Raw genomic sequence first — 25,943 nt, 5'->3', positions numbered from 1 at the left:
TCCCTTCCCAAGGTGGTTGCTATCCCAGAGGATGAGATCCCACATTCGCTCTTGACCATGAGATATGATAATGCTCTTTTAGCATGAAGATCTTGCTAGGTGATACATTTTTAGGAGATTTTCTAGACATCTCCTTCTGCACCATGCCCTGGCATTTCTCCTACTCCACAGCCCTGCACTCCAGCCATGCTGGATAGCTGGTCACAGGCCAGCTGCAGCTGTGGGATCCCAAGCTGTGAGGAGCCCTGCAGCACAGCTCTGTAGGCATGTGAGATGCGGCACAGCTGCAGGGAAGCGTGAAATGGGCGTCCAAAGCATGAGTCACACTTTCCCAGTGCAGGCTGCACACTCAGGAGACAGGCCACTCCTGCTTCTCCTTTTTAACCATTGCATTCACTCTGCTGTTTGGAGCTAGCTGCCTCTTCCACACTTAGGCAGTACACCCTGCTCAGAGGTGAAGTGTGCTGGCTGACAACTGGTACGTTTGGGAGGAAGTGGAGGAGCAAGAAGTCTCATCTTGCAAGAAGCCTCATCTAAGTTCCATCTTAGTTCATTCCCCCAACATAAGCATTTGGAGAGAAACACAAGGACAGACACTCCAAGCCTGGTCCTTTTTAGACAAAAAAAAGCCAGAGACCCTGGGAGCAAGGTGCTGCAGCTGGCAAATCAGAACAAGAGTTACAGGAAGAAAGAAGAGAGGCTGTGTGAGTGTGTCCTCACAACACCAAATATAAGCCACACAGGACTCTAAACCACATTAGAGCAGGAATATGAATAGATGTTTAAATAGACTCTTGTCATCTAGTACATCTCACAAATCTAATCAGGAATAACTAACGCTGCAAAAAGCTTCTTGCAGTGGCATCAGATGTAGCATTTAATAGTCAATTTGCAAAGGCTATTGGCACAGCTGATGCGTTTAGCTATGTTTCTTCGAGGTCCTGCTCCTCTCCCCGTCCATATTCACTTCTGTTTGTAACTGTATGGATGCTTCTCTCTGTTACCCATTCCCCCTCTTCTTTCACCATCTGCTAAAACTCCAGGGTGTTTCTTTACTCACAGTGTTGGACTGTGGCAGCTGTGCATCTCTGAAAATAAATACAAAATATCACCGAGTACCTGGATAGGCAAATTTGCTTACCCAAGCTCTACCACCTAACCTCATCATTACAGTGAGCTTCTCCACCAGTCTCCAGGGTTGCATAATCTTCAGATCGGATTCACAGAGCAGAACCCTGTATTAACAAACTTGTCCAAAAGCAGAGTAACCTTGTACATTAGCCAAGTTCAGTTTGATAAAGCAATGAAGATGCGTTTAAGCCCTAAGCTATCATAAAACTTTGAAGCACATGCTTTGAACTGAAGTGTACACTCAAGTTCTCTGTAAAACTTGGGTCCATTGTCCTGACTTGAATCTAACTCTTCTCACCTAGCACTGATCAGCTGGAGAGTAAGACTAGCAGGATTTGCAAAATCAGGATCAGATCCCCTACTTCTCCATGACAAAGTGGTTCAATTCATTAGCGTGAGAGGTACTTGCAAATCTAATGGAGGCAGTGAAAAATCTCAAAAATTAACAGGATGATTTGCTGCCAAATCAAGAAATCTTTACCTGAACTGCTGCTGTGCCCCATAAGCACATTCGCAGGCAGAACACAGTAGTAGTAGCAGTAACAATTACTTGCAAGCAGGAAGACACACAGGAAATGTTGAGACACACTTTTAGATGTGTGTACAGTTAAGGACTTGCTACAAAGCCTGCTGAAGACAATGGGTTTGAGAACAGTCTTCAAGCCCCAAATTCAGGTACCCTGTTAAAAAAATATATATAATGGATGTATTTGTGATCCACGACTGAATACAGCTAAAGGGAATTGGTTTTCCTAATTATATTTATCTGGAGAATCTTTTTAACAGTGGCATAGCTGTAACAATGTTATCTAATTTTGGCAGAGCAGAATAGAGTAGACTGACTAAAATTAGGTTTGCAAACATGCACCAAGAGACACAAGGCTACACATGACTCATCTACTTCTCTAACTAACAGCATCCCTGATAGACTAATGGAGGAATCCTCAACAACAATAATAATTTTCTCAATAAAGGCAGAAAATTTAAAGTGACTGTGTTATGAGCAATAAGAAGATACCACATTTGCCTGGAGGTAGCACATTCATTTTGAAGACATCTAGCAATAGAAAACCTCTTATCTGGAGAAAGTACTTTTAAATATTTTCATGGTAAGGTAGCTAAATTTGAGTTAATGTGTTAAGCCTTGTATCTCCTCACCTCCTGCACAGATAGGCTTTTCTGGGGAGTAACATTATAAAGCAGTGTGACATGTAAACATAGAAGCAGCTTTGTCCAGGAGGGGACATTTAAAAGAAAAATGCCTAAGTAGAAGCTGTTTCCTAAAGAAGAGTGTCTCAACCTTAGTCGGTTTATACCCCAGAAGTCTCACTTCCCCATTTTGCAGACAGTGAACCTGTTTTGCCCAAAGTCGCCTTAGTGTTAGCACAAACCTAGGAAGAAACCCCAGGTCTCCCAAGGCCCTGCTCCAAATCCACTCACCACATCCCACCATCTCCTTTCTGAAACCTATCCTGACTCTAGGTCTCTGTAACAGGAGTGGGAATCAGAATAAATCCAACAATCCTCTGCACTAAACTGCTGAAGTTGCTGAGATCAGTACTTTCTACCTTAGCTCTTCAAACTCAGTGAAGGGCTCCTGCATGCCATACATGCCTCATGTTCTCCAAAGGCTGGGCCAAGACACAACACTGCTAGAACAAGGCTCTTATTGTGCCTCCAAGACCATGCAAGCATGCAGCAAGGTTATGATAACGTGAGACACAGGAGGCTCTCTCCGATGATACATTCTGGAAAATGCGATCAGTTAATCAAAACAACACTGGATGACGCACATCAGTGTAGGAAAGACAAACTGTTTCACAGACAAGGATGGCAGAAGGACAAATACTGCACCTCGCCTGCAAACAAGAGGTGTGACTTCAAGTTCTATGCTTACAACTCGGTTAAAATTTATCCCGGCACTGATAGAGCTGTGATCACACCAATGCACGTACTAAGCTCAGGTTAGTTGACTGCTATCTGTCCAGATGAATTTCATAGTCTCTGCACAGCCCCACACTGCTGTGGAGCATCAGACAACAGCCTACTGATACATAGGCAACCACATCCCACTGACAGCTGCAGAAGGTCTTAACAGCACTTTTGAAGTCTATGATAGATAGCTGACAGGCAGGGAAGGTAGGCAGGAATGACAGCCCTGGGGGTAAAAGTGAGGAACTGACAGCTGGCAGGGCTCAGGGAAAGATGAAAAAATGGTCCCCACGAAGGGAGGAATCCATGAAGGCTGAAAGGTGAGGCCATGGAAAAAGACGGAATGGTTTCATACTTCCAAAAGGATTTATAAGTCCTAGATGAAACTTTTCATGTCACCCACCTACCTACCTACCAACCAGCCATTTCTGACTAGACTCATAGGTCTTTATTCCAGTAACGGCTTTGAACTGGGCAGCCAGAAGAGGGAACAGGAGAATACCCACAATTGCTCTTTGTTCTATACTCCTGCAGGTTCAACTGTTCTGGTGACCCTAGTCCTCCTTTTTCCCGCAGCTCTTGGGTGCCTTCTGTGAGGAGCTCTCACCTTGGGCACAAGGTAATATAAAACTGCCCAGGTCTTTGAACTGTGAGGGGAGGCTATAAAGAGCTTCTGATGCTGGAGGCTGCAGAAGAGAACAAACCTGTATAAAGTAGGGGTGTTTCAATAAGAAGGAAAGTTACTGTTTAATTCATTTAATTGGTGTAATTGGAGATACCATGCCTCTTTTTACTGTTATGGGAATATGAAATAGTAACATCTCATTCTCCCTCCCACCTTATAGAAACATATTATCCTTCTCTTCACATGTCCAAGTAGGCCTCTTACAGAAGGTTTCTAGTAAGTTTTCTTCCCTAATATCCCAACAAAACTGTAGAAGTTCCAAAACTCACAGTTTAAAAGATTTTCCTTGCAGAGATCAAGCCTTTTAGTTGATTAAATAGACTTTAAGCAACAGTTTAGATTTTGGGTAATACTAATTCAATTTAAGAAAGAGTAATTGCTTCTTGTAATTAACAAAGAGTATTTTTATATAAAATATTTTATTACTGAAAAAGCAATTTCAGTATTATACTGAAAGAGGTAGATTTAGATTAGATATAGGGAAGAACTTTTTTACTGTGAGGGTGGTGAGGCACTGGAACGTGTTGCCCAGAGAAGCTGTGGATGCCCCATCCCTGGAAGTGTTTAAGGCCAGGCTGGATGGGGCTTTGAGCAACCTAGTCTAGTGGAAGGTGTCCCTGCCCATGGCAGAGGGGTGGAGCCAGATGATCTTAAAGTCCTTTCCAACCCTAACCATTACACGATACTATGCAGTCTGATTTTCTGTTAGAAAGAAGTCTTAGTTCTGCAGCACCTTTTAAACACATGCTTCCAGAACAAAAATATCTGCCACTATAATTAACAGTAGGGTGTTTAACTAAATATTTTTATTAACTAAATATTTTTGTCAGCCATTCATTTTTAAATGAAAGTTTGTTGCCACATTATGCCATTTTAATATCGGATTGCCCTCAACCAGAGCACCTGCGTATTTAACCAGCTGCTTTAAAAAACTGCCTTCTTTAAGTAAAACAGATTATGTGTTTTATTACAGCCAAATTTCACCATGAAGTTCATTCTCTTCCATGCCATAACTGGCAAGAAGAAAACTATCAATTCATTTCTAAATTAAACAAAAAGCCAAAAACCAAACCAAAGGACAGCAACTAGGTCATTAAAACTGCAATAAAGATGTTAGCACAGTAACATTAAAAATCGTTTACATATTCATGTGCTTAATATTTAATTAGACAGCTGGAAGCATGCCCCAGTAAGCAGTCAAGTTCACTCACTGCAGCTGGCAAGAACAGGGGAAGAAAAGATTAGCTCCTGTAGGCCCGTGTAGGTAACTGTAGCTTGCAGTTCAACATAAGCTCGGCTGGTGTAACTGTTGGCTTAGGATATTCACATGCACTTTTCAAAGCATGGCAGCGTCTTTCAGATTAGTGAGAAGCTTAGTCAGATGTAAGACGGGATACGGAATTTCTTCTCCCAGAGCTCAACTTTTAAAGCAGAGAGTTATTAGTTAGCCTTGTGAGAAGGGATTTAAAATGTTATCTAGATGTAATGAGGCCACCTGCCCAAGTTTTCAGAAAGCACGAGCCATGTTCAAGACCCATGCTGGAGCTGTTTGCTTTCATTATTCCTTGTTATTTCACTGGTTAATGAATTGTAACCCAGAACAAGGACAGGAATAAAGTAGTATTGCATGGAGAAGATCCCCAATTTCTCTACACAAAACACAACAATCTGAGAGTTTGACAAGATGATGTCAACAGGAGCACAGGGATTATTTTCTTGAAGCAAATTTCCTTTCTAGTGTTTGGGAAGTGGTGCACCAGTGAAACTAGGCTGGTCTAGGATGACATTAAAAACAAAACACTTCAGAAAAACAAGTGGTTTCAGGCAAATGTCAGCTATATCACTTCATTAACTAATTGATTCAAAGCAGAAAACCAGTAACATCCAACTGGTATTAGAACAGTTACAGATTGCCAGTATAAGTCACAGATCAAGAGAAGCTCAGCTTACACTTTAACATATCCACTTTTATGTTTCAGTTGTTTACTACACCAAGAAACTTCCTAAATCCCCTGCAATCTCTCCATGACTTCTCCAGCATCCCAATGAGCAGGTAGGTAGATCATGAAGGAAGCTATTCTCAGAGTCTTCCTCATTTGGATAGGTTTCACTACCCAGGCACAGGTAGCTCTTTGGACTTTTAAATACAGACATTTCAGTGGTTTAGGTACTATTACCTGTTCAAAAGACAGCCAAAGCACAAAAAGTGTCTGCAAACTACAAGGCACATCATACAACTCAGCACACAGGGAGGGCTTTTACAAATAGGCTGTGTGTGAATACATAGTGACATGCAAGATCAGGTAGGATACATTAACCTGAGAATATTGATGTGGTAGGGCTTCGGGTACCTCTATAAAGGTGGTCTTCAGATGGCTGTGTAAGCACCACAGACACTGCATTAGAAATGTATTTCAAGGAGAATTTAAAGTAAACCTAAAGAAAAAGAACATGCCTGGGGATGTGGTCAGCATCAGAGAAACAAAGGACAGAACTGCAAAATGTTCACTGCAAGAGAGCAGTAGGTGATCTTGTTTGAAGAGGTGCAATCAGAGCAGCATGAAACATCCCAAGTAACACTGAAGCCATTCTGTATTTTTCTATTTGTACCCCAATCACAAGCTAAGTTCTGTCTTGACTAACACCACACTTTACAAGGGAGCTTATTTACTCAATTTCCTGAAATAAAAAGATTAATTCAAGCAATAAGACTAATTCAAAGCTGTGATATCACTCAAGTCAATGAGGAAGTACCTGGGTCATTCCCATGTCTGTACTTTAACTTTAGTTAAAGCTAACGGACATTAAACCACATGGGCCAGAACTTGGAGTAAAGATGGTAAGAAAATGAAAGTACCACATGTAAAACCCCACTATAAAAAGGTAAACTGCTGTAAGCCACAGTTTGGGCCAAATAATGTATTAGAGCCACTTGCACTGTCCTGAGTTCTGCTTCACCTCATCCACTGCAGACAACCTGTAAGTTTCAGTTCATAGAATCATAGAATAGCTAGGGTTGGAAAGGACGTTAAGATCATCAAGTTCCAACCCCCCTGCCATGGGCAGGGACACCTCACACTAGACTATATCACGCAAGGCCTCGTCCAACCTGGTCTTGAACACTGCCAGGGATGGAGCATTCACAACCTCCCTGGGCAACCCATTCCAGTGCCTCACCACCCTAACAGGAAAGAATTTCCTCCTTACATCCAATCTAAACTTCCCCTGTTTAAGTTTTAACTCATTACCCCTTGTCCTATCACTACAGTCCCTAATGAAGAGTCCCTCCCCATCATCCCTATAGGCCCCCTTCAGATACTGGAAGGCTGCTATGAGGTCTCCACGCAGCCTTCTCTTCTCCAGGCTGAACAGCCCCAACTTTCTCAGCCTGTCTTCATACGGGAGGTGCTCCAGTCCCCTGATCATCCTCGTGGCCCTCCTCTGGACTTGTTCCAACAGTTCCATGTCCTTTTTTATGTTGAGGACACCAGAACTGCACACAATACTCCAAGTGAGGTCTCACAAGAGCAGAGTAGAGGGGCAGGATCACCTCCTTCGACCTGCTGGTCACGCTCCTTTTGATGCAGCCCAGGATACGGTTGGCTTTCTGGGCTGTGAGCACACACTGAAGCCGGCTCATGTTCATTTTCTCATCGACCAACACGCCCCAAGTCCTTCTCCACAGGGCTGCTCTGAATCTCTTCTCTGCCCAACCTGTAGCTGTGCCTGGGATTGCTCCGAACCAGGTGTAGGACCTTGCACTTGTCATGGTTAAACCTCATGAGGTTGGCATCTGCCCACCTCACAAGCGTGTCAAGGTCCCTCTGGATGGCATTCCTTCCCTCCAGCATATCAACTGAACCACACAGCTTGGCGTCATTGGCAAACTTGCTGAGGGCGCACTCAATCCCACTGTCCATGTCAGCAACAAAGATGTTGAACAAGACCGGTCCCAACACTGATCCCTGAGGAACACCACTCGTTACTGGTCTCCAGCCGGACATTGAGCCATTGACCACAATTCTTTGTGTGCGGCCATCCAGCCAGTTCTTTATCCATTGAGTGGTCCATCCATCAAATTGATGTCTCTCCAATTTAGAGACAAGGATGTTGTGTGGGACAGTGTCAAATGCTTTACACAAGTCCAGGTAGATGACATCAACTGCTCTACCCCTGTCCATCAGTTCTGTAGCCCCATCATAGAAGGCTACCAGATTGGTCAGGCAGGATTTCCCCTTAGTGAAGCCATGCTGGCTGTCACCAAGCACCTTGTTGATTTTCATGTGCCTTAGCATGCCTTCCAGGAGAATCTGCTCCAAGATTTTGCCAGGCACAGAGGTGAGACTGACTGGTCTGTAATTCCCCAGGTCATCCATTTTCCCCTTCTTGAAAATGGGGGTTATATTTCCCTTTTTCCAGTCGTTGGGAACTTCACCTGACTGCCATGATTTCTCAAATACGATGGACAGTGGCTTAGAAACTTCATTTGCCAGCTCCTTCAGGACCCGCGGATGGATCTCATCAGGACCCATGGACTTGTGCACGTTCAGATGTTTAAAATGGTCTCGAACCAGATCCTCTCCTACAGTGGGCGCCAGGTCTTCATTCTCACAGTCCCTGCATCTGCCTTCCAAGACTTGTGTGGTGTGGTCAGAGCCTTTGCCAGTGAAGACCGAGGCAAAGAAGTCATTTAGAACCTCAGCCTTCTCCAAATCCTGTGTAGCCAGTTCTCCCGAGAGCTTCTGAAGGGGCCTACGTTGTCCCTAGTCTGTTTTTTATTTGCTACGTACCTGTAGAATCCCTTCCTGTTATCTTTCACATCCCTATCCAAGTTTAATTCTAACTGGGCCTTGGCTTTAATAACCTGGTCCCTAGCTTCCCAGACAACATCCCTGTACTCTTCCCAGGCTGCCTGTCCTTGCTTCCACTTTTTATAAGCCTCTTTTTTCAATTGAATTTTCCTCAGCAGCTCCTTATCCATCCAAGGAGGTCTCCTGGCCCTCCTGCTGCACTTCTACTTGGGATGCAACACTCCTGAGCTTGGAGCAGGTGATCCTTGAATATCAGTCTTGGCCCCCCCTGCCCTCTAGGGCTATATCCCATGGAACCGTACTAAGCAGGTTCCTGAAGAGGCCAAAGACTGCTCTTTTGGAGTCCAGGGCAGTGAGCTTGCTGCACGCTCTTCTCACTGTCCTGAGGATCTCATCATTTGGACTCCATTAAAATCAGGAGTAATAAAGCATTTCTAGAGCATGCTTCATCTAATCCTAAAGTAGGTGGATAAAACAGGTCAGATGAATCACATTAGCAGCAGCTTTTTCTCTCCACTGCTTACACAAGGAGCCTACAGGGGCCAGGTTAGGTGTAGACATTCAGAGTTAGGGGAATTAAAGCCCATCTGCAGAACCACATCCACAGCATTGCTTATTCTCTCATGGCTGAAAGTGGGGCTAATTTCCACTGCAGAAAAAAGTCAAAAGCAGAGGCTGCCAGCTTTCTGAAGAGTGATCTCAAATCTCAATTCCCAACATGGCAATGGCTTTCTTTCCATTTCAAACATTTAAATTAAGACTATGGGTTGAAAGAATCTGAGTAATGATCCCTATTACCAGCACTACATCTAGTGTGGAATCTGACCTTTGGCACGTCATTTAACTTCATTCTTCCTACTACCTGTAAAGCAGGGATAATTACGATTCTGCAAGAACAGTGAGTCTTAATAGATGAACATCTTTAAAGTGTTCTGGGATTCCAGTGGCCCTCATCAAAACAGAGATACTGTTATGAACACTATCATGATTATCATTACAAAGTCAGCATTTATCTGATATTTACCTTTAAACCAGCTGAAATTATTTTACATGTGTGGGGTTTTGTGGTTTTTTTTTTTGATAGTTCTTGTCAGTGGTGTTCATGTGCCTATTTCTCTGGGATTCGTATCTTCTGATATGACACTTTGCAAGTTTACCAACATATTCCTTTTATTGTTGCTCATTAAAATCAAGTGCTAATGGAAAAAAAACAGCCTTTGCTTTCTGCCTAAACACGACTATATAGAAATAGATCTATATATTTACGTAAAAGCCCACACATTGTGACATTAAGTTTAGCAGACAAATAGATTTGAATTTTGGTAATGTAAACAAATCTGCAGCCTTCTGTCAAATTTAATGGACAAATATGAATAATTCCTGTCTAGAAGCCACACTTGATTCACTCTACACAGTAACTTGGGCTAGAAATCAGAATAAAGTATCATTGTCTCCATCTTCTAATTCTGACAACTGCGGCAAGGAAAGCTCAAGGAAAGTGCTCACAAAGACTTTAATCTGAAAATGGCTTCCATTTACAGCACAACGTAAAAATACACACACAAAAATATACAGACATGTAAGTATGTATATGCATATATACACACATACAATCTTGTTTCAGAGGGAAGGCATGCTTGGACCAGAGGGACATGCAGGTCAGGGCCACTGGAGCCAGGACCTCACTCATCAGTGCCTGTCTGGATTTAGAACACCCTGTACCTCCAGTTCTCTGGCTTTAACACAACATGCATAAGTAACCTCCCTCTTCTTTGACATTTATGGTTGAAAACATCTCTGCTCCTTTTAATTATTGCCCCACAGTACCACGCTCTGGGAAAAGCCTTGGGACTGATCCTACACACGCCCCAGCACCTTGTGCAAAGCAAAGAGGGAGCTCCTGTGGCTTGCAGAAACCCTGGGGCACCCCAACGAGGTAGGCTGCTGGCTGCACACTGCCACGTTGAGGGGAAGAAGACAGCAAGGAAAACTTTTGGAGGAGCATGGTGCCAAGGCAGACTCCTGCAACCACACTCATGGCATGAAGGATACATGTTGCAGTGAAAGCAGCATGCTGACAGCAACTGAGACCAATTTCAGCCCAGTTACAACTGTCAGACACTAATTTCTGCCTCTCCCCAAAAAACTGTGATCACATCACTGCTGTGCTGCCCCTTTCTGTTTGAATGGAGGCCCCCAAGCCCTTGAGTGCTTCCAGCCCTCGCGCAGGGTTGCCTCAGCGAGGGGCAGACAGAGCTCCAGGCAGGTACCTGCTGTGGTGCATGCAGTCTGAAGCACGGTGCCCTGTGTCCGCGGGCACACATGTACCATTTCTGGTAGCATCTGCACTAAATCTCAGCATTAGAGACAAATCCTCAATTCTCTGGCTCAACCATCACTGTTTGATTTGATCCCCTCTCGAAGTTACAGAGATTTTGGACTGAAGACATGAGTCTGCACACTAAACACTGATTATGAAAAACAGATGACTCCTCCAGCCCATGTTCCTGGATGAATGGCTTCCAGTGACGCACATTTCGGGGGGTTACAGCAAGCACTGGTGTGAGAGGCTGATTCCAGCCAGGTCAGTGCACCTTCCCCTCCTCACTTGTCCACCAGCTCTGTCCCTGCTTGCCTCAGCTTGCATGAACATCGAAGTAAAACTCAAAGTGACAAGCAACACCTGTTTCCACAGCTATTTTCTGCACCCAGCTACATCTAATCCTTGCTTCATTGCCTCCTTTAAAGTTTAATAATGGTTTCAGTGAGCAGTCTGAGTTAAGTTTCTGACTTTTTTACTTAATGCTTCCATGGCTTAAGTCAGACATCTGAAGGAATCCATGTTTAACTAATCTGCTCAACACAGAAAACCCTGGAAATATGCTTTTTACTCATTATCATTTTAAACCACAGATGCTAAGCTGCAGTATGGTGTGTATTTTTTCCACTGTAGCAACACAATGGCAGGGTTTTGCTTCCATTGCATGGAATTTTCTCAACAGCTCCTCTACCAGATGGGCTCAGTAAAGAATAAAACAGGATGCATGTCTCAAAATTCATTCTTACAATTCAAGTTTCTGTTCATGGTACCTACCAAAAGGCTCTGTATCATCCTTTTAAACTACTGTCAAACAACTAAAGACCTGACTGCTTTCCTAGATTAGTTGTTTTAACTTATATACATTCAATTTGCAGACAAAGAAACCTCAGAAGGCCTGAGAAAGCACCAGAAACTTTAATTTGCCAGATGACCAACTGAGTGCTGTACTTGGATCAAACACATACTGGAGAAACTGATGGAGGGGGAAAGCCCAAGAATTAAAATCATAGCAGGCTCTCTGACCTTGGCAGAATCCCAAACACAGCAAACCCTGTGCATGGCAGTAAGGAAGCAGCTGCCCAGCCTCTCTGCCTGATCCTCCAAGCTGGGGCTGCTGTCCTCAGCATCACCTGGCCAACCAGACTGAACTCAGATACTGCAGACAGAGCAAACCAAAAATAAAGCAAAGCAAAACAACGTTCCCGACCTCAGAAGCCAAATCACGCATCCACAGGAAAACTGGTCTTTATTTGACCCCTTGCTCTCCCCTTGCCTGCATGCACAATGGCAGCCCGCTGACAACAGAGGTTACCCTGACGTAGACCCAGTCACAAAAGAGTGGCGGGAGCTCAGAAGGGAGGCAGGAAGCTTCAGGGACTGAGCTCACACCCACACCCAGCACTTGCGCACTCAGGCATAGATGTGATCCTTTTTGGGGGAGAGGGGAACTTTACCAGAAAAGAGTGCAACTGCAGCGGGAGTGGAGGCAATGTCAAGTGCACTGCATCTCCCCCCAAGCAACCTCTTGATCTCCTAAATCTCACTGCTAGGAAATCACATTGTATTTCAGAATTGATTTTCTTTTACTGTAATCTTCAAAACTAAGATGTTGTTGCACCTTTGTCAGCAATGCCAGGATTTTCCACAACTAATCAGATATCTTTTACATGTAAAATTACCTAGGTAACCTACATGTGCTGCATCCTGTGGGTACATTTTCACCTTCTGTAATAGGACATTTTCTTTCTCCTCCTTTCTAAGCTGCACTTTATAAATGGTTTACATAAATGCCTATCTTTGTTTAATTAGCCTGTGCTCTCTGAATGCGTTTTGAAAATACTATTAGTTATATGGAGTAGCTAAAAATTACTATAGGGGACAATTGCCATAAATGAGTTACCTATTATTAGCACCAAATATCTTGTCTAACAAGCCAGTACAGTCTTTGAAGTGTCATCCTCAAGCTCAGAAGGTGATCCTTTTCCAAAGGTGGTGGTGGATTTTTTGCTCACCCTTTATATTTCTAAGTACTTCAGATTCCTAAATCATTTGCTGTTTCTCTTGCAACAGAAGTGTCCCAACACTGTAATGAGATGAGTCCAGTTGCACTGCACAGCACGCCTACACTTGACTCAACAGCTGCCTTACTCACTTTAAAGCATGATGAAGCTTGAGCTGTGTTCTCTATTTTCAAATGACATACAGTGATGGTGCAATTATCTGGCTTAACTGGGACATGCATTTATTTATGAGCAAACAGTACTGTAACTGTGTGTGTCCTAAGGCACAGGCTCTAGGCAAGAACCTCTTTCTCTGGTAACAAGGTCACAACCAAAATGCATTTCATTTGCTCTAACAGCATCCTTCTGGCTTACAAGTGATTTTTTTCTTGACTTTGTCCCTCTTGTATGTGCTTCTGAAAAGGCTTTGACCACCACTGCTTACCTATACTGCTCCATCAAACATTTACTAATACATCTCACTGATGATGTAGAAATCACACAGGAGATGTTACAGCTTGCCAGTTTTAGTGTGTTCCTGTGGAAGAAGTCTTCATCTATTAGACTTATTTTCCCGCAACAGGATGCACTGAAAAATCACAGGTGTAAGAAAATAGCAGCTTCTACAATGTTCTGTAGCTGCTCCCTCCATTCTGCAGCACACACAGACAAGTTTGAATCACATTTCCCACATTGTTTAGCACTGAAAAACAAATGAAGAGCAGTCTGAGGCTTTACGCCATTGCTAATAATTGATACTTCAATGAAAAGAGAAGTTGAAGTTTTACTTCAGAGAATTAGTTTTCTCTGGGTGACTTTGATATGTTTTTCTTTGTTTGAGGCTTCCATCTCAGATCTGCAAAGCGCTTGCATAATCATAAGCTTGCCTTTTTTTGCCAATTATAGAAGTAGGTTTAATAAGAGATATTCCCTCTCCCCTCCAACACTGCTTCATTTATATCATTTGACCATGACCACTACAACAGCACTTCAATAGCATGCTTCATGGAAATACATTGGTTTCCATAAAGACAACACAATCCCTCATGCTCTGTAGCGAAATACATAAGACACTTGCCTAAGATGTGGAGAATCCAGATTTAAAACAAACTCAGTGTGATTTTAAGAACAGTTTTTCATTCCAAGTCATCCAGAATCTGGCAAAGTAGGATTCTAAGCCTTCATATCCTGAACCAACACAGGGAAAGCATGCATCTGATCCATTCCAATCGTACTACAATGGAGAGTATCAAAGTGGGTAATTTCATTAAAGAAGAGCTGGAAAAGCTTTATTCTCATTCAGTTTCAGACTCAAATCCTCAACTCTACATCTATGAAACAGAGCCCTCAATCTCAAGCCCAGCCTAGCAATCCTCTTTGCTGGACCATTATCCCCCAAACTTCATGGCACTTAAGAGTATCAGCTCCATCTGCCACATGCATCTTTTGCCTGGGAGTTTTCCTCTACTTTTGTCTCATCCTTTCTTCTTCAGAACTCAGCTTTGCTAATGTTGCACCTGGACAGAAAGAAACAGACTATTTCACAGACTTTTCACTCTCCTCACCTTCCCCTGCTCTACACTAGCTGCAAGTGTAAAAAACCCAAGTGTCGGCTTTCTCTAACTGGTTTTGAAAGGTAATACAGCAAATACACAGCCAATGGACAATTTTTTCTTCTCACATCCCTACTTGAACCACATTAGTCTCTAGCAGGAGGCAGCAATGATTTCTAAAGGACAGAGACCCAGCAGTGCTATGCAGTCCAAAGCATGAAACTAAACCCATATTCCCCTGGGTGGCATGAAGAAGCTCTCCAGCCGCTGGTCAGCTAGTAATCTGCAACTGTAAATATTACCTTAAAGAGAAGAAACTCTAAACACTTATTTTAATCCTTGTAATCTCATAAGCAAACACAGCAGCACATCAATATGAAGAAACTTCAACATTTGTTTTGAACTGCGATTTTTCATCTGTCCTATTGGCTCCTGTGTGTGTTTTAACAAACCTTTATGAAGCTTTGTGTAGGAATGGCAGGGAGCAACTTCTGCTTTCTGCCTGTTCTCACACAAAATCCCAATGGGAGAGTAAAAGGCTCATTGCTTTCTTCAGATGAAAAGTGTTTCTAATAACGCAGCATCACCTTTAGTGTCAGTGTTTTTCTCCCCATAAGCACCATATCTTCTCCACCTTTAGCTGATTAACATAAAGCTTATGTGGATGGGGTCTGAGCTCATGCTATGTGTTGTCAGCTTCTCCTAGCAGCAGATGTTGCGAGGTACTACTCTCCTTCCTTTGTAAAAAGACAGAGGCATGACTCACCCCATCCAGCTTTGTACTCCTGATTCTGGCAGGAATCAACTAAATTCCCAGGAGAAGAGGGTCATGAGTCCAGCCCAACTCATGCTAGAATAAGTAGAAAATAAATTTTCCCCTTCAAAGGCAGTGATGACCTTTAAGGACTAAAATGCATCATAGGAAGAAGCCCCCATATCCCGTATCTACCTTACAAATAGCAGAAACAGCAAGATCAACAATCTGACCTGTTTGGACTTGCTGCACAAAAAAAGGCAAGAGGGAAGTAGGACATCCATGACATCATGTAGTTGAAGTTAAGATACAGAGATAATCAGCATCTCTGGAAGACACCACAATAGCAAAATCAAGCATCCAGCCCTAAGAAGCTGGCAATGCAATAAGGAGCAGTGGGCAGCAGTCGTTTTCCATGAAAGTTCAGCTAAGTCCTTCAAACCTTTCTAGACTTTACATTAAGGCTTAAAAGAGGCAGGCAGGACTGAGAATAACTTGTTATAATGGATGCCCATAGGTGGACTTCAATATTATCATAAATTCTGTTCTTTTAAGAAACCATCTGTACTCATGTACTCACTTTAAAGACATCAATTTCCATGTGTCTTCATAAGTAGCTCCAGTTCTGAAAAGTGTGTGTGGATCCTCATCAAACAACAGCAGCTAATTCGTGTTTGTATTATTGCAAGGATTGTTAAAAAAAAGGGGATGAGGGGATAAACATGCATAAGAGATGAGAGAGACAACAGAAAAACGCAAAAACAGGTTACCATGCCTAGAAGGCAAAGGAGCAGAGAGGAAATCTCTTGGTTTCACAAATCAATTCTCCTGCAGTAGATCTCAGGTAGCCAAACACAGCCTTTGACACCAGTGAGGCTGTTGTTCTGTAGGATGTACAGCTGGATCAGGGAAAAGGCGGGAACACTTCATAATTCCACAGACAGCCCCATGTTTCAGGCACCAAATACACACCCCACAGTTTACACTGATTTTAATGTTACTGGAAATTACCTCCTAACATAAACACCAGAGCTCCTCTAATCCAATGAATATCCCGGGATAAATCTCCTTTCATGTTTGTATCTGGGATAAGATTATACTGCCAGGCATCAGAATATTCTCCCCTTAAAATCTGTCCAAACCCAACTCCACCATCAATAACAAAGAGTCTCTATCTTCCTCTTCAGCAGAAATATTACAACATAGCCACTGTGAGACTAGTAGGTGCTTATCTTTATTCCCAGCAATGGTATTCTCACATTACACCCTTAGAAGTATTTCCCTCCTTCTCTTCAAATGTCTCTGTGCTAAACAACTAAAATATGTGGCAACTGCAGTATCAGTTGTCACAGGGAAAAATATGTCAGCAAAAATATTTGATTCAATCTGCTGTTTAAGGAAGCCACATTTCCTCAGGGTGTATGCTTTGTGTGGATAAATAACAACTGTCCAAAAATAAAGGCTCTAAAATCAATTTTAAATACCAAAGGGCAGATTTCAGACAACTACCTTCAGCAAAAGGAAAATGCAAAACTAGATCCTTTTCCTCCTTTTTTAATTTAGTGCAAGTTTGTGTCAGAAAAAACACACAGCATTTAGCTTCTTGGTCACAAACCAAAGGGTAAAACTCTTAAGAGACGAATGATGCAAAGGGCATTTATGGATATACAGGAATCATAACTTGCACCCCTCTGGGCACATGCATTTTCTCTGATGAGATGCATCGTATGGAATGTTCACATTTGCAATGTGAACAATGAGACTTGCCAATTCCTGTGTGCAACCAAAAGCTTCTGTCTTAGCAATGTATTTTTATCAAGTTTTGTATCAATTTGCCTGTATCCACCTATGGACAAATGAGAGGCACATAGCCAGCTGGTTCGCTGGTGGAGGAAAACCAAAAAGGAAGCAGTGAGCAAGCAGAGACTGGGCAGGCCTGGAGCACCACTTGTCTACTGAAGATGGACTGGCCACTTTAAGCTTTTGTTCACACATTTCTGGCTATTTATTAAGCACCTGAAGGATAGTTTAAACATGACAACGCAATTGGTGAGTTCAGCAATGCAGGTTATAAGAGGCTGAGATACTGATTTTGGTTTGCCAAAATACCACCCTTGGGTTTTCTCCATTTTAAACTTGTTTTCTCCTTTCTGTGTTAGCACCTTTTGACAACAGTTACACTCCAATTCTTTTTCTCTCTTGTCAGAAAAGACTAAGTGCACCATTTGGTGTGTTTTTCACTAGCTGCTCCATCTAACCTGGGAGGTCAAAATCACTGACTTGGAACAACAATTTGTTCCACTTATCTGTAACGCTGCAACCCCATTACCCCTCTCCACAAAAACTGCTCTCTTGTAGCAACCAGAATACTCCTTTGGCAACTTTCCTGATGCTTCCTGCTCATCAATATGATCGTATTTCTTGTAGAAAAGAACTGCAATCTTTTCATGTTGTTTTTAAAGAGCAATTCATGACACAACTAAATCCCTTCAAGTGCTTCTCCTACAGCTTCCTAAAGCTGCTTGTCTATTTAGACTGCAGAAGTTGCACTTCTTAAAATTATTTTATTTAAAAGGCCCCCTTCTTAGGAATTTTCAGCAGGAGACAGTCCTGTCTGCAGCACCAGCCTTTTGTTCCTTCCTTAAATCATCTTGCTATTCCTTTGGGGGAGAGAGAAGGAAAAGACACCTGCATTTATGTTTTAATATCATGTCCACCTTCACAAAATTATCATGCTCACCCTTTATACTGTTCTTCAATAAATGTGCCACCTACCCAGGAGGTAGCTGAACTCTCGGCTGTGATGCTGTGAATGCTGCAGCTAAAGTCAGAGCACACATCCGATGGGCACCTGCCCCAAGGATTCAATTGGCAGAATCTCATTAAACCCAGAATTCTTCACTAATTTGGGGTATTCAGTTTTTCAAAGAATCGCAGAACTGAATCAGGTTGGAAGGGACATCAAGGATCATCTGCCTGGCTCTTTCAACCCGTCTTGGCAAAAGCACAGTCTAAACAAGGTGGTCCAGCTTGAAAGTATACAGAAGGCACCAAAATTCCTAGGTGCTGAACCAGTTCTGCAGATAAAATCTATCATGAAATGTTTATAGTTAAGGTAAACTCAATGCCTGCATTTGCTCAAAGACACAGGGGATCACCTACTCCCAGGAGGTACCACCTGACTACTGCTTTGGGGACCAGCAGATGAGAGGTGCCACATGTACCACTGTTCATTTTGAACTTTGCTTTCTATTCATCAGCAGGTTCCTTTTCCGCTGCTCATAGCCAGCTTACTTTGAGAGACTCATTTTCCTTCCTGTAGCATTCTCAGTTTTGCTCAGTGGACAGGGGAATAGAAGATGCGGTTAAAAATACTGCGATGCTATGGTGGGCGGTGTAGCAGAAATAGACAGACACCAGCTCACTGCGAAGAATACCAAGTAATATCCCAGAAAGATAAAAGCATGGCAACAAAAGAAAATGCATTTGTGTTCTGCTGCTAGAGAGCTAAATCTGAAGATACCAAATGAGGGGTACTGCTTGTAGCCAACTGTACAACCATCCTGTTTTGCTTCATGTGCAAAGTCATCTGACAACAGAGTGGTCAGCAGGGGCTCATGAAAGTGTGGCTGATGAGCAATCTTACCTCCAATTATAAACAAAATGTACATGAGCTTTGGGGTTTTATGAAGATGGAGCAGGAAATTAGTAAGAAAATGAACCCAACTGGTATCACATAGAAACCAGGAGCCTATATAAATTCAAAAGGGCCTTAACTCCTTTAACCCTCACTTTAAAAGCAATTGAAGTTTTTTTCAGGGGATATTAGGCTCTTCTCAAGAGGAAGATAAACCAAGCTTGGCTGATACAAGGAAGTATGAGATTATTTGATGGATTTATCCACTGTTTTTTCTGAGGGTTAAGTCTCTGTTCATCCAGCCAGTAACTGCAGGACTAGTATTTCATCCCAAAGGGCTTTACAAATCAGTGTTTCACAAACAGCACACCAAGGTCACTTAATAGCCCTTAAGTGAGACACTCCTGCAGGGAGATCCAGCAACTGCTTAACACTTCACAAAAATACCCCAGCACTGTTTCACCAGGGAAGTGAAGAAAGCCATATCAAACTGAAACCAATGGGGAACTCAGGCAGCCAGGCTGTGGTGACACCTCCTGGCACTGGGCCGGGGTGCCACAGCCCCCACCATCCCTATGGGCAGTCCTGTGGGTCTTTAAGGCCCAGTGTGAAGGTAGAAAGGAAAATGTAGGACAGCACATACCAAAATGACATGCAGGGGTTTCCATGAGCAGGCACCAGTGGGATCACTGCTTCTCAAGATACTTGGCTACTCAAGCCCTGTAGCTGCACTGGAAGATGGAAACAGCCACACTTCTGCAGCATGCACATGAGCACCAGCTTCACATCAAAGTCAAAATGAGAGGGAAGTGCAAGCTTATGTTTTATGCACATGGAAAATGGCACCTGTAAAGAGCATGGGGCCACTAAGGACATGGGGCCAGTAATCCAGAGAAGAGTGCCATCTACTGCTCCATCAACTTTGCTTCCAGGAGTCTGTGAGACTGAGGCTTACACCCCATTGCTCTAATAGACCCTTTTTCTCCTTCATCTTGCAAGCTATGTTTTGATCCCATCAAAATGTAATTTAGCCATAGGCATGAGAATAATCATACCATAAAAGAAGCACCAATATGCAGATACAACCTTAACAAAACACCATGGAAATGCCTAATAAAATTAATGCCATTCAAACACTGCTATACAGAAACCACAGCCCTACCAGTTAAGATTTAAAAGAAAATGTCTATAAGTCTGCACATCAAATGCTAATACTATTTTCAAATCAAGTCTAAGAGAGGAGGAGAAGTAATTTAATAAGCCTAATGGGTGTGTAATCGGCATTTGACCATTCTTGCCATAAAAGTAGGTGTCTTCCTGCCCCAAGATGCCTAGGAAAGTCACTGAAAGACAGCTAAGGCTTTTAAAACAAAATTTTTAAAATACCTATTTTCTTCTTTGTAGATTTATTGAGAGTTTCACTCTATTAAGAATAAGACCCAACCAACTGGGTGAAATACAAATAGCTCTGTGGGCATAGTAAATGGCACAGTAAGTTTGGGGCCCATTTGCAGCTTAATTTACTGCCAACAATCAGCTATGTCAAGATTTCAAGCATCTCCTGACAGCCCTATGACAACAGCAGTTACACAGCATTATCTGGTCTTCCAGTAAAATCTTTTCCCTCAGACAGCATCATACTGCATTTCACAACAAAAGTAGACATGATCAGCCTGTATCTCCTCAGCCCTTAAGGCTGGAATCAGGACATTTGGGCGGGTGGGGGGATGCCTTGTACCTGCTTTTACTGCTTTTGACACCACCTAATTCCACATAGAACCAATCACCAAATCACAAGATAAGGGAAATTGCCAACGCATTAAATGCTTTAACAAAAGGTAGAAATAATGTTAATATTTAATCTGAAGTTAGAATGTTTCATTTGAAAATATTTGCTAGAGAATGCTCATTGTATATACATTATATATACAGAGAGGATAGATCCTCTCCTCTAGTTACACACTTGATCAAATAATCTCTTTTTCTGACTCAAAAAGGAAAAGGTATTTTTAAGATACATTATAATAATGATATATAGACAAACATATCATGAGGTGATCACTAATGCTGTTACAACCTTGTCACCATTTTACCTGGACAATTTTATAACATGAGTTACAAGAACTGAACATACTAAACAAAATAAATAAAAAAGTGAAGTGAAACCCCCCCCCCCCCCCCATAACTACTGACCAGAATTTTTTCAAGTCCAGTAATGTTTTATTGCAGATAAAATAATCACCCCTCATAGTGAGGGCAGAAATTCAGTTTCATGTCTTAAAAAAATCTGTTATGGTTTTAAGAGACCTCAATACTTGCAAAAGGATGGAGTTATAGTGAGGGTGGGACTGAACGAGGAGAGGGGGCAGAGGCAAAACTGAGCAGAACCAATATCAAATAAAAGGTGCTAATTTTATATCCTAACAATCGCAGTTGCTCAAATGTTTGCAAACAACAAACCAACCCCAACAAACTTAACCATATTGTTATTTTAAATGTAACTCATACAGAATTCTGCAGCTACAAGATTATGAAAAAGAGACGTATACTCTGCAGCAGCATAAAAGATAATCCTATATACAATCCCAACATCAAATTTCTCTTCTCAATCACAATCAGTATTCTACCTCAAATGAGCATCTGCCAGATTCTCCAGAACCAAAAATAGCAAAGACCCCTTTTAAACAGAACAGTTTCTGGTTTATATTTATAACTAGGCTGTACTCGCTGCTTCTGGCTGCACAGCAATGAAATCTGTGCAAGATATAATCAATTACCCAGCTTTGCACTTCATCATGCGGTTAGCTACCGTTACCTGCATCCTATCCCTCAAGCACTTCTCCCCATGCATAGGGTAGAGATTTTAAAACACAAGAAATATTTGCACATGAAGGACTAACTGAAGAGCTGACTGACATTACACAGCAAAATCCTTGTGAGAACAAAAACCAAGCACACTGATGTATAAAACAGAGAGCCTACCTGAATTCTTCAAATGCATACATGGCCTAGTAACTACACAAATGCTCTGAAATTAAAAATAATCTTCTTAACGTGCAGGAGGACCATTTAGTTTGTCAAGCTGCAGCAAAATGCATAATGACGAGACAGTATATTTGAAATATTCTGAAGAGAAAGGGTATGCAGATACTGGCCTGCAGCCTACAGCTCAGCCAGCTGCTGACAAGCAGCAGCTAACAGGAAAAGGCGATAGAGTACCATGTGATCATTCCTGCAAGTCTGATTAATGCAGTATACTCCAAGAATACAGGCTGATATCTTTATTATTCAAGCCAAATAAGTCAAATACTGTTCATGACAGGCCCCACGGCCAAATTATCATTCACATGCTAAATTAAAATCAGTAAATGCAAGCAGAGGATGCTAAAAACCTAAGTATATATCGTAACCAAAGAGATTAATTAGGCCCATTCAAGCTGATTTTCTTACCTTGCAGTGATATTTTAGTCTGTGTTTTTATTCATATGAACCATCACTGATGGAACAAAAGACTGCAGCCACAAACCTCCCCTTCCATGAATGCCAGAACATTTTAAGTAGTTTATCTGCTAGAAATCATTTCCTCTGTAGTCTATACCCAACCACTTTAACTCCTTCAGCCCTGAATTCGTTGCCATAAATCCTGTTTGCAGTGCCATGCAGGCTTTTTAGGGTTTACAGGGTTAACACCACAAAATCGCAGCGGTGCAACTGAATGAAGTGGGATAAGAGCCAAAGGAGTCATAGCTGCGAAATCAAGGAAGGGAGACAGCAATGAGGAAAGTTGAGAATTTCGTGGCATTGCAGTGTGCAAGTGAAGATGCTTCAGCTGCCTAGCAACAGCACACGCAATCTCCATGGCAACAGCGCAGTGAGCCCTGGGGTCAGAGCATCACTGCTGCACACACACCCGGGGTGATAAACCAGAGCCAATCTCCCCCAGGCCAGGCACACCACCCCTGTGCCAGGCACCCTGCACCAGCAGGACCAGCAGGGAGAATTGGAAGCAACAAGGCACCCTGGACTCAAGGGTAAAGTTTGCACCTATTATATGTAGGGCAGGCCCACTGAAGTGGAGTATGGGAGCAGATGGGCATGTTCCTGGAATAGCTCAGCAATGGACAATGCATCTGCTCCTCCGAAATAATGTGGCCTGTTGCACACCCTGGTTGAATAAACACAGCTCACAGTGCAAGGGAGCAGACCCCGAAACTCCAGGAGCCAGAGCTCACCATCCCCACAGCAAGATCCTTGGAAATTTTGGATGTAAAAGACTCACAGGCTGGACAAATGCCACTACCCATTTGTTTAGGGACTGCATAGGTCTTATTCATGGGAGAGACTGGGAAGACTTTGCCAAGGCTGCCAAGAGCCACAGCTGAACTCTGAGGTGGTGCTCAGGAGGGACAGAAGGAGGCTTTACCATGTGCACCCACTAGCTTAGCCTCAGCATCTTTGCCACAACAGTGTGCAGCCACCTAAGGATGCCAGCATAGTGCAGGCAGAAAGGGAACAGGTTCTGCCACTTGGCTGCTAGATAGAGAGCAGATTAAGGGACAGGACTGCTGGAAATGACAGAGATTCAAATCCTGGGAAATCAACCCCTCACCTGGGTAGGAGAGATAATGGGGCAGTGGGAGAACACACATCCTCTAGATCTGCTCCCAACCTTGACTTGCCTCTTTTACTGCTAGGGCTGATTTCCAGTATAAGGAAATGGTTTCTCATATGGAGGATTTTGGCTGGAGTCTGAAACATTCTGACCCAACTACAGTGCCTGAGGTTCACCCTGCTTTAGGGCAGTGGCTGCCCCACTGAGCTATGGGATTCAGAGACTAGAAAAGCCAGCCACATCTCCTGGACACAGTGATCTGTGAGAGGCAGAAAGGGCTGGAGTAAAAGGGAAAGGCATTCATGGCAAAAAAAAACCACCAGCACTGGAAACAAAGAAAATCCGCATTTATGTGGGACATGATGGTTTTAATGTAGAAGTGACCTTGGGTTTTGTTTTATTTCCTTTTAAACAAATGTGATAGTGTTAAGTGACAATAAAGGCACGCTGCAGGAACACCAAAACACATGCAGTCACACCATCTGACAGAAATTAATTATTCCATAAGCATCCAGGAAAAGGACTGTGAGGTAGGTGCTTCTTGCTACAGGCTAATGAAAGATTACAGCTAGCAGAGAGGAGAAAAATACAACTGTCAAGAAAAGTCACCTTCCATGTTTAGGCTGAATTTCACCAGAAGTATGCTTACTGTATACAGTACCCAAGCAGCTGGACATGGGTGAAGTGGCCCCTGTCAAGCAAGTGTTCTGCTACTGACTTTGTAGGAAACAGGGTTTTACCTTCAAAGTCAGAGCTAGCCAAGATTCCTCAAGGGCGAACGAGGGAAGTCTGATCTTCTGTTTTCTTGTTCACCCCAATCTTCCTCTAACTTAAATTTAAGTGGAGGAGGGCTGGTTTTTACTTGAAATGTGTTTATTTCTCATGCTAGCTAAAATAAAAAACCCTACACAGAATTAACAGCAAATGTACTGTTTCCCCTATAAGCATTCATTCTTCTTGAAACACAGTTGACAAAAATCAGTCTGGTCTTCCAATTTCTGCAATTTCTTAAGAGCCACTACGCAAATAAATAGCCAACTGTTCAAGTCAAGGCTTCCATCATCAGTGAGTTCACTGTGAAGGACTTGGAAGGCAAACATCCTCCAGAAAGCTTTTCTATTCAGTAGAGATGCCGAAGGTTTCAGTACGATAACTTTAACTTAATTTTTTTAGCCAGCATTTTCAAAACGCCCCATAGCACTACAGACAGCAAGAGCAGGGCTCCCGTCCTGTGAGATAACCAGTAGTGTCACTTCTGGTTAATTAATTACTAGGATTCCCATATTAGATGGTAAGATGTGAGACCATCATGTCATATTGTTGACATGAATGAGGCTCAGCATGCAATTAGCTAACAGAACCTGCAGAGGCTTCAGAAAGTCACAGGAATGCATGCAGTGGCAAAACACATAAATAAATACAGGATTATAATACCTCCTTATGACTTCTTAGCAAAGATGACTATCTTCTCATGCCCTGGGCCAGACTGAAGGTCTCCAGAAGCAGAGAGAAACCACAACCAGCAACAAAATTTCTAACAAGGAGTTGTTTATTCCCTGCCTGCTGTATAATCAGCCCAGACCTTTGATGAAAAGTGTCGCACACTTTGCCATAAAACCAAATCATGTCAAGGAAAATTAAAATGACACTAAAGATTGGGTGGGACGGTTAATGTAACGGGAACTGTAGGACCCAGATCTCACCTTCTGATTCCAGGCCAGACACATGCGACAATGAGGGCTCCCCTACCACTGAGGATGATCAGTGGCTTTGGAAAACTTATCGCAGATGTAATTCCAGGCTCTAACAAACAAGTGTGACTGTGACTGAAGTTGTCAAACTTAATGAAAGCTTGACAAGGGAGCAAAGGATATAAAGAAAGCCCAGAAATAGACAAACCAGAACAAGGCAGAGGATAACAGTAAAATTTCTGGCTTTAGCTAGTATTTAAGTGGCCCTTGTATGCCACATAAATACTAGAGGGTATTATGATACTAATGCAGGCTATCAACACATTAACAGGTATATGCTGATACCCTGCATAAGAACCTAGTTTCTGCAAGAATAACATCTTGCATTATTGGTATTCAGCGTATCAGTGTATTTGAGCCGAGATTCCACCAAAGCCTTGGTCAGATGCTAGATGACATTATCAGATTACAAGCAGACTGAGGTATTTTAATGAGTTAATTATCTATTCCCTTGCTGAAGTAAGGAAAAGGCTGCTAAAACAGTGGACTTCTGTCTTTAAGGCTGTATTATCATTACACTTAAGTGATATCTAGACCACTCTAAAAAAAACAAAACCCACAACTGCACTGAAAAATACAGAATTTACTTCCATTCCTGAGGAAGAAAACAGAAAGGAGAAGGGAAATGAGCCAACAAGAGCATATATAATAGCTATACATCCACGGCAGCTCAAACATTTCTGCCTAGTGGAGGATAGGGTGATCACCGGCAGCATCCAAGAATATGTTGAAAAATCTCCTTTCAATAGGATTGTCT

The 25,943-nt window shown here is 42.5% G+C and overlaps 1 protein-coding gene across 1 annotated transcript in view; it reads right to left on the bottom strand.

Moving 5' to 3' along the window:
• EVL (Enah/Vasp-like) overlaps nt 1–22,028 on the bottom strand; it is a 126,017-nt gene extending 103,989 nt beyond the window's left edge. The window contains exons 1-2 of the mRNA XM_061464018.1: nt 21,806–22,028; nt 17,927–18,037 (exon numbers count right to left, since the gene is read on the bottom strand). Of these exons, the coding sequence (XP_061320002.1) occupies nt 17,927–18,037; nt 21,806–21,828 (134 nt within the window). The 5' untranslated portion in view covers nt 21,829–22,028. The remainder of the gene's footprint in view (nt 1–17,926; nt 18,038–21,805) is intronic.
• Between the last annotated feature and the right edge of the window lie 3,915 nt (nt 22,029–25,943).

Source organism: Pezoporus flaviventris, unplaced genomic scaffold (assembly GCF_033815535.1).
Source record: "Pezoporus flaviventris isolate CSIRO_AGI_PZ_B2104156 unplaced genomic scaffold, CSIRO_AGI_Pfla_v1 ptg000036l, whole genome shotgun sequence".
NCBI classification, from domain to species: domain Eukaryota; kingdom Metazoa; phylum Chordata; class Aves; order Psittaciformes; family Psittacidae; genus Pezoporus; species Pezoporus flaviventris.
This window is presented reverse-complemented; position numbering and strand designations above follow the sequence as displayed.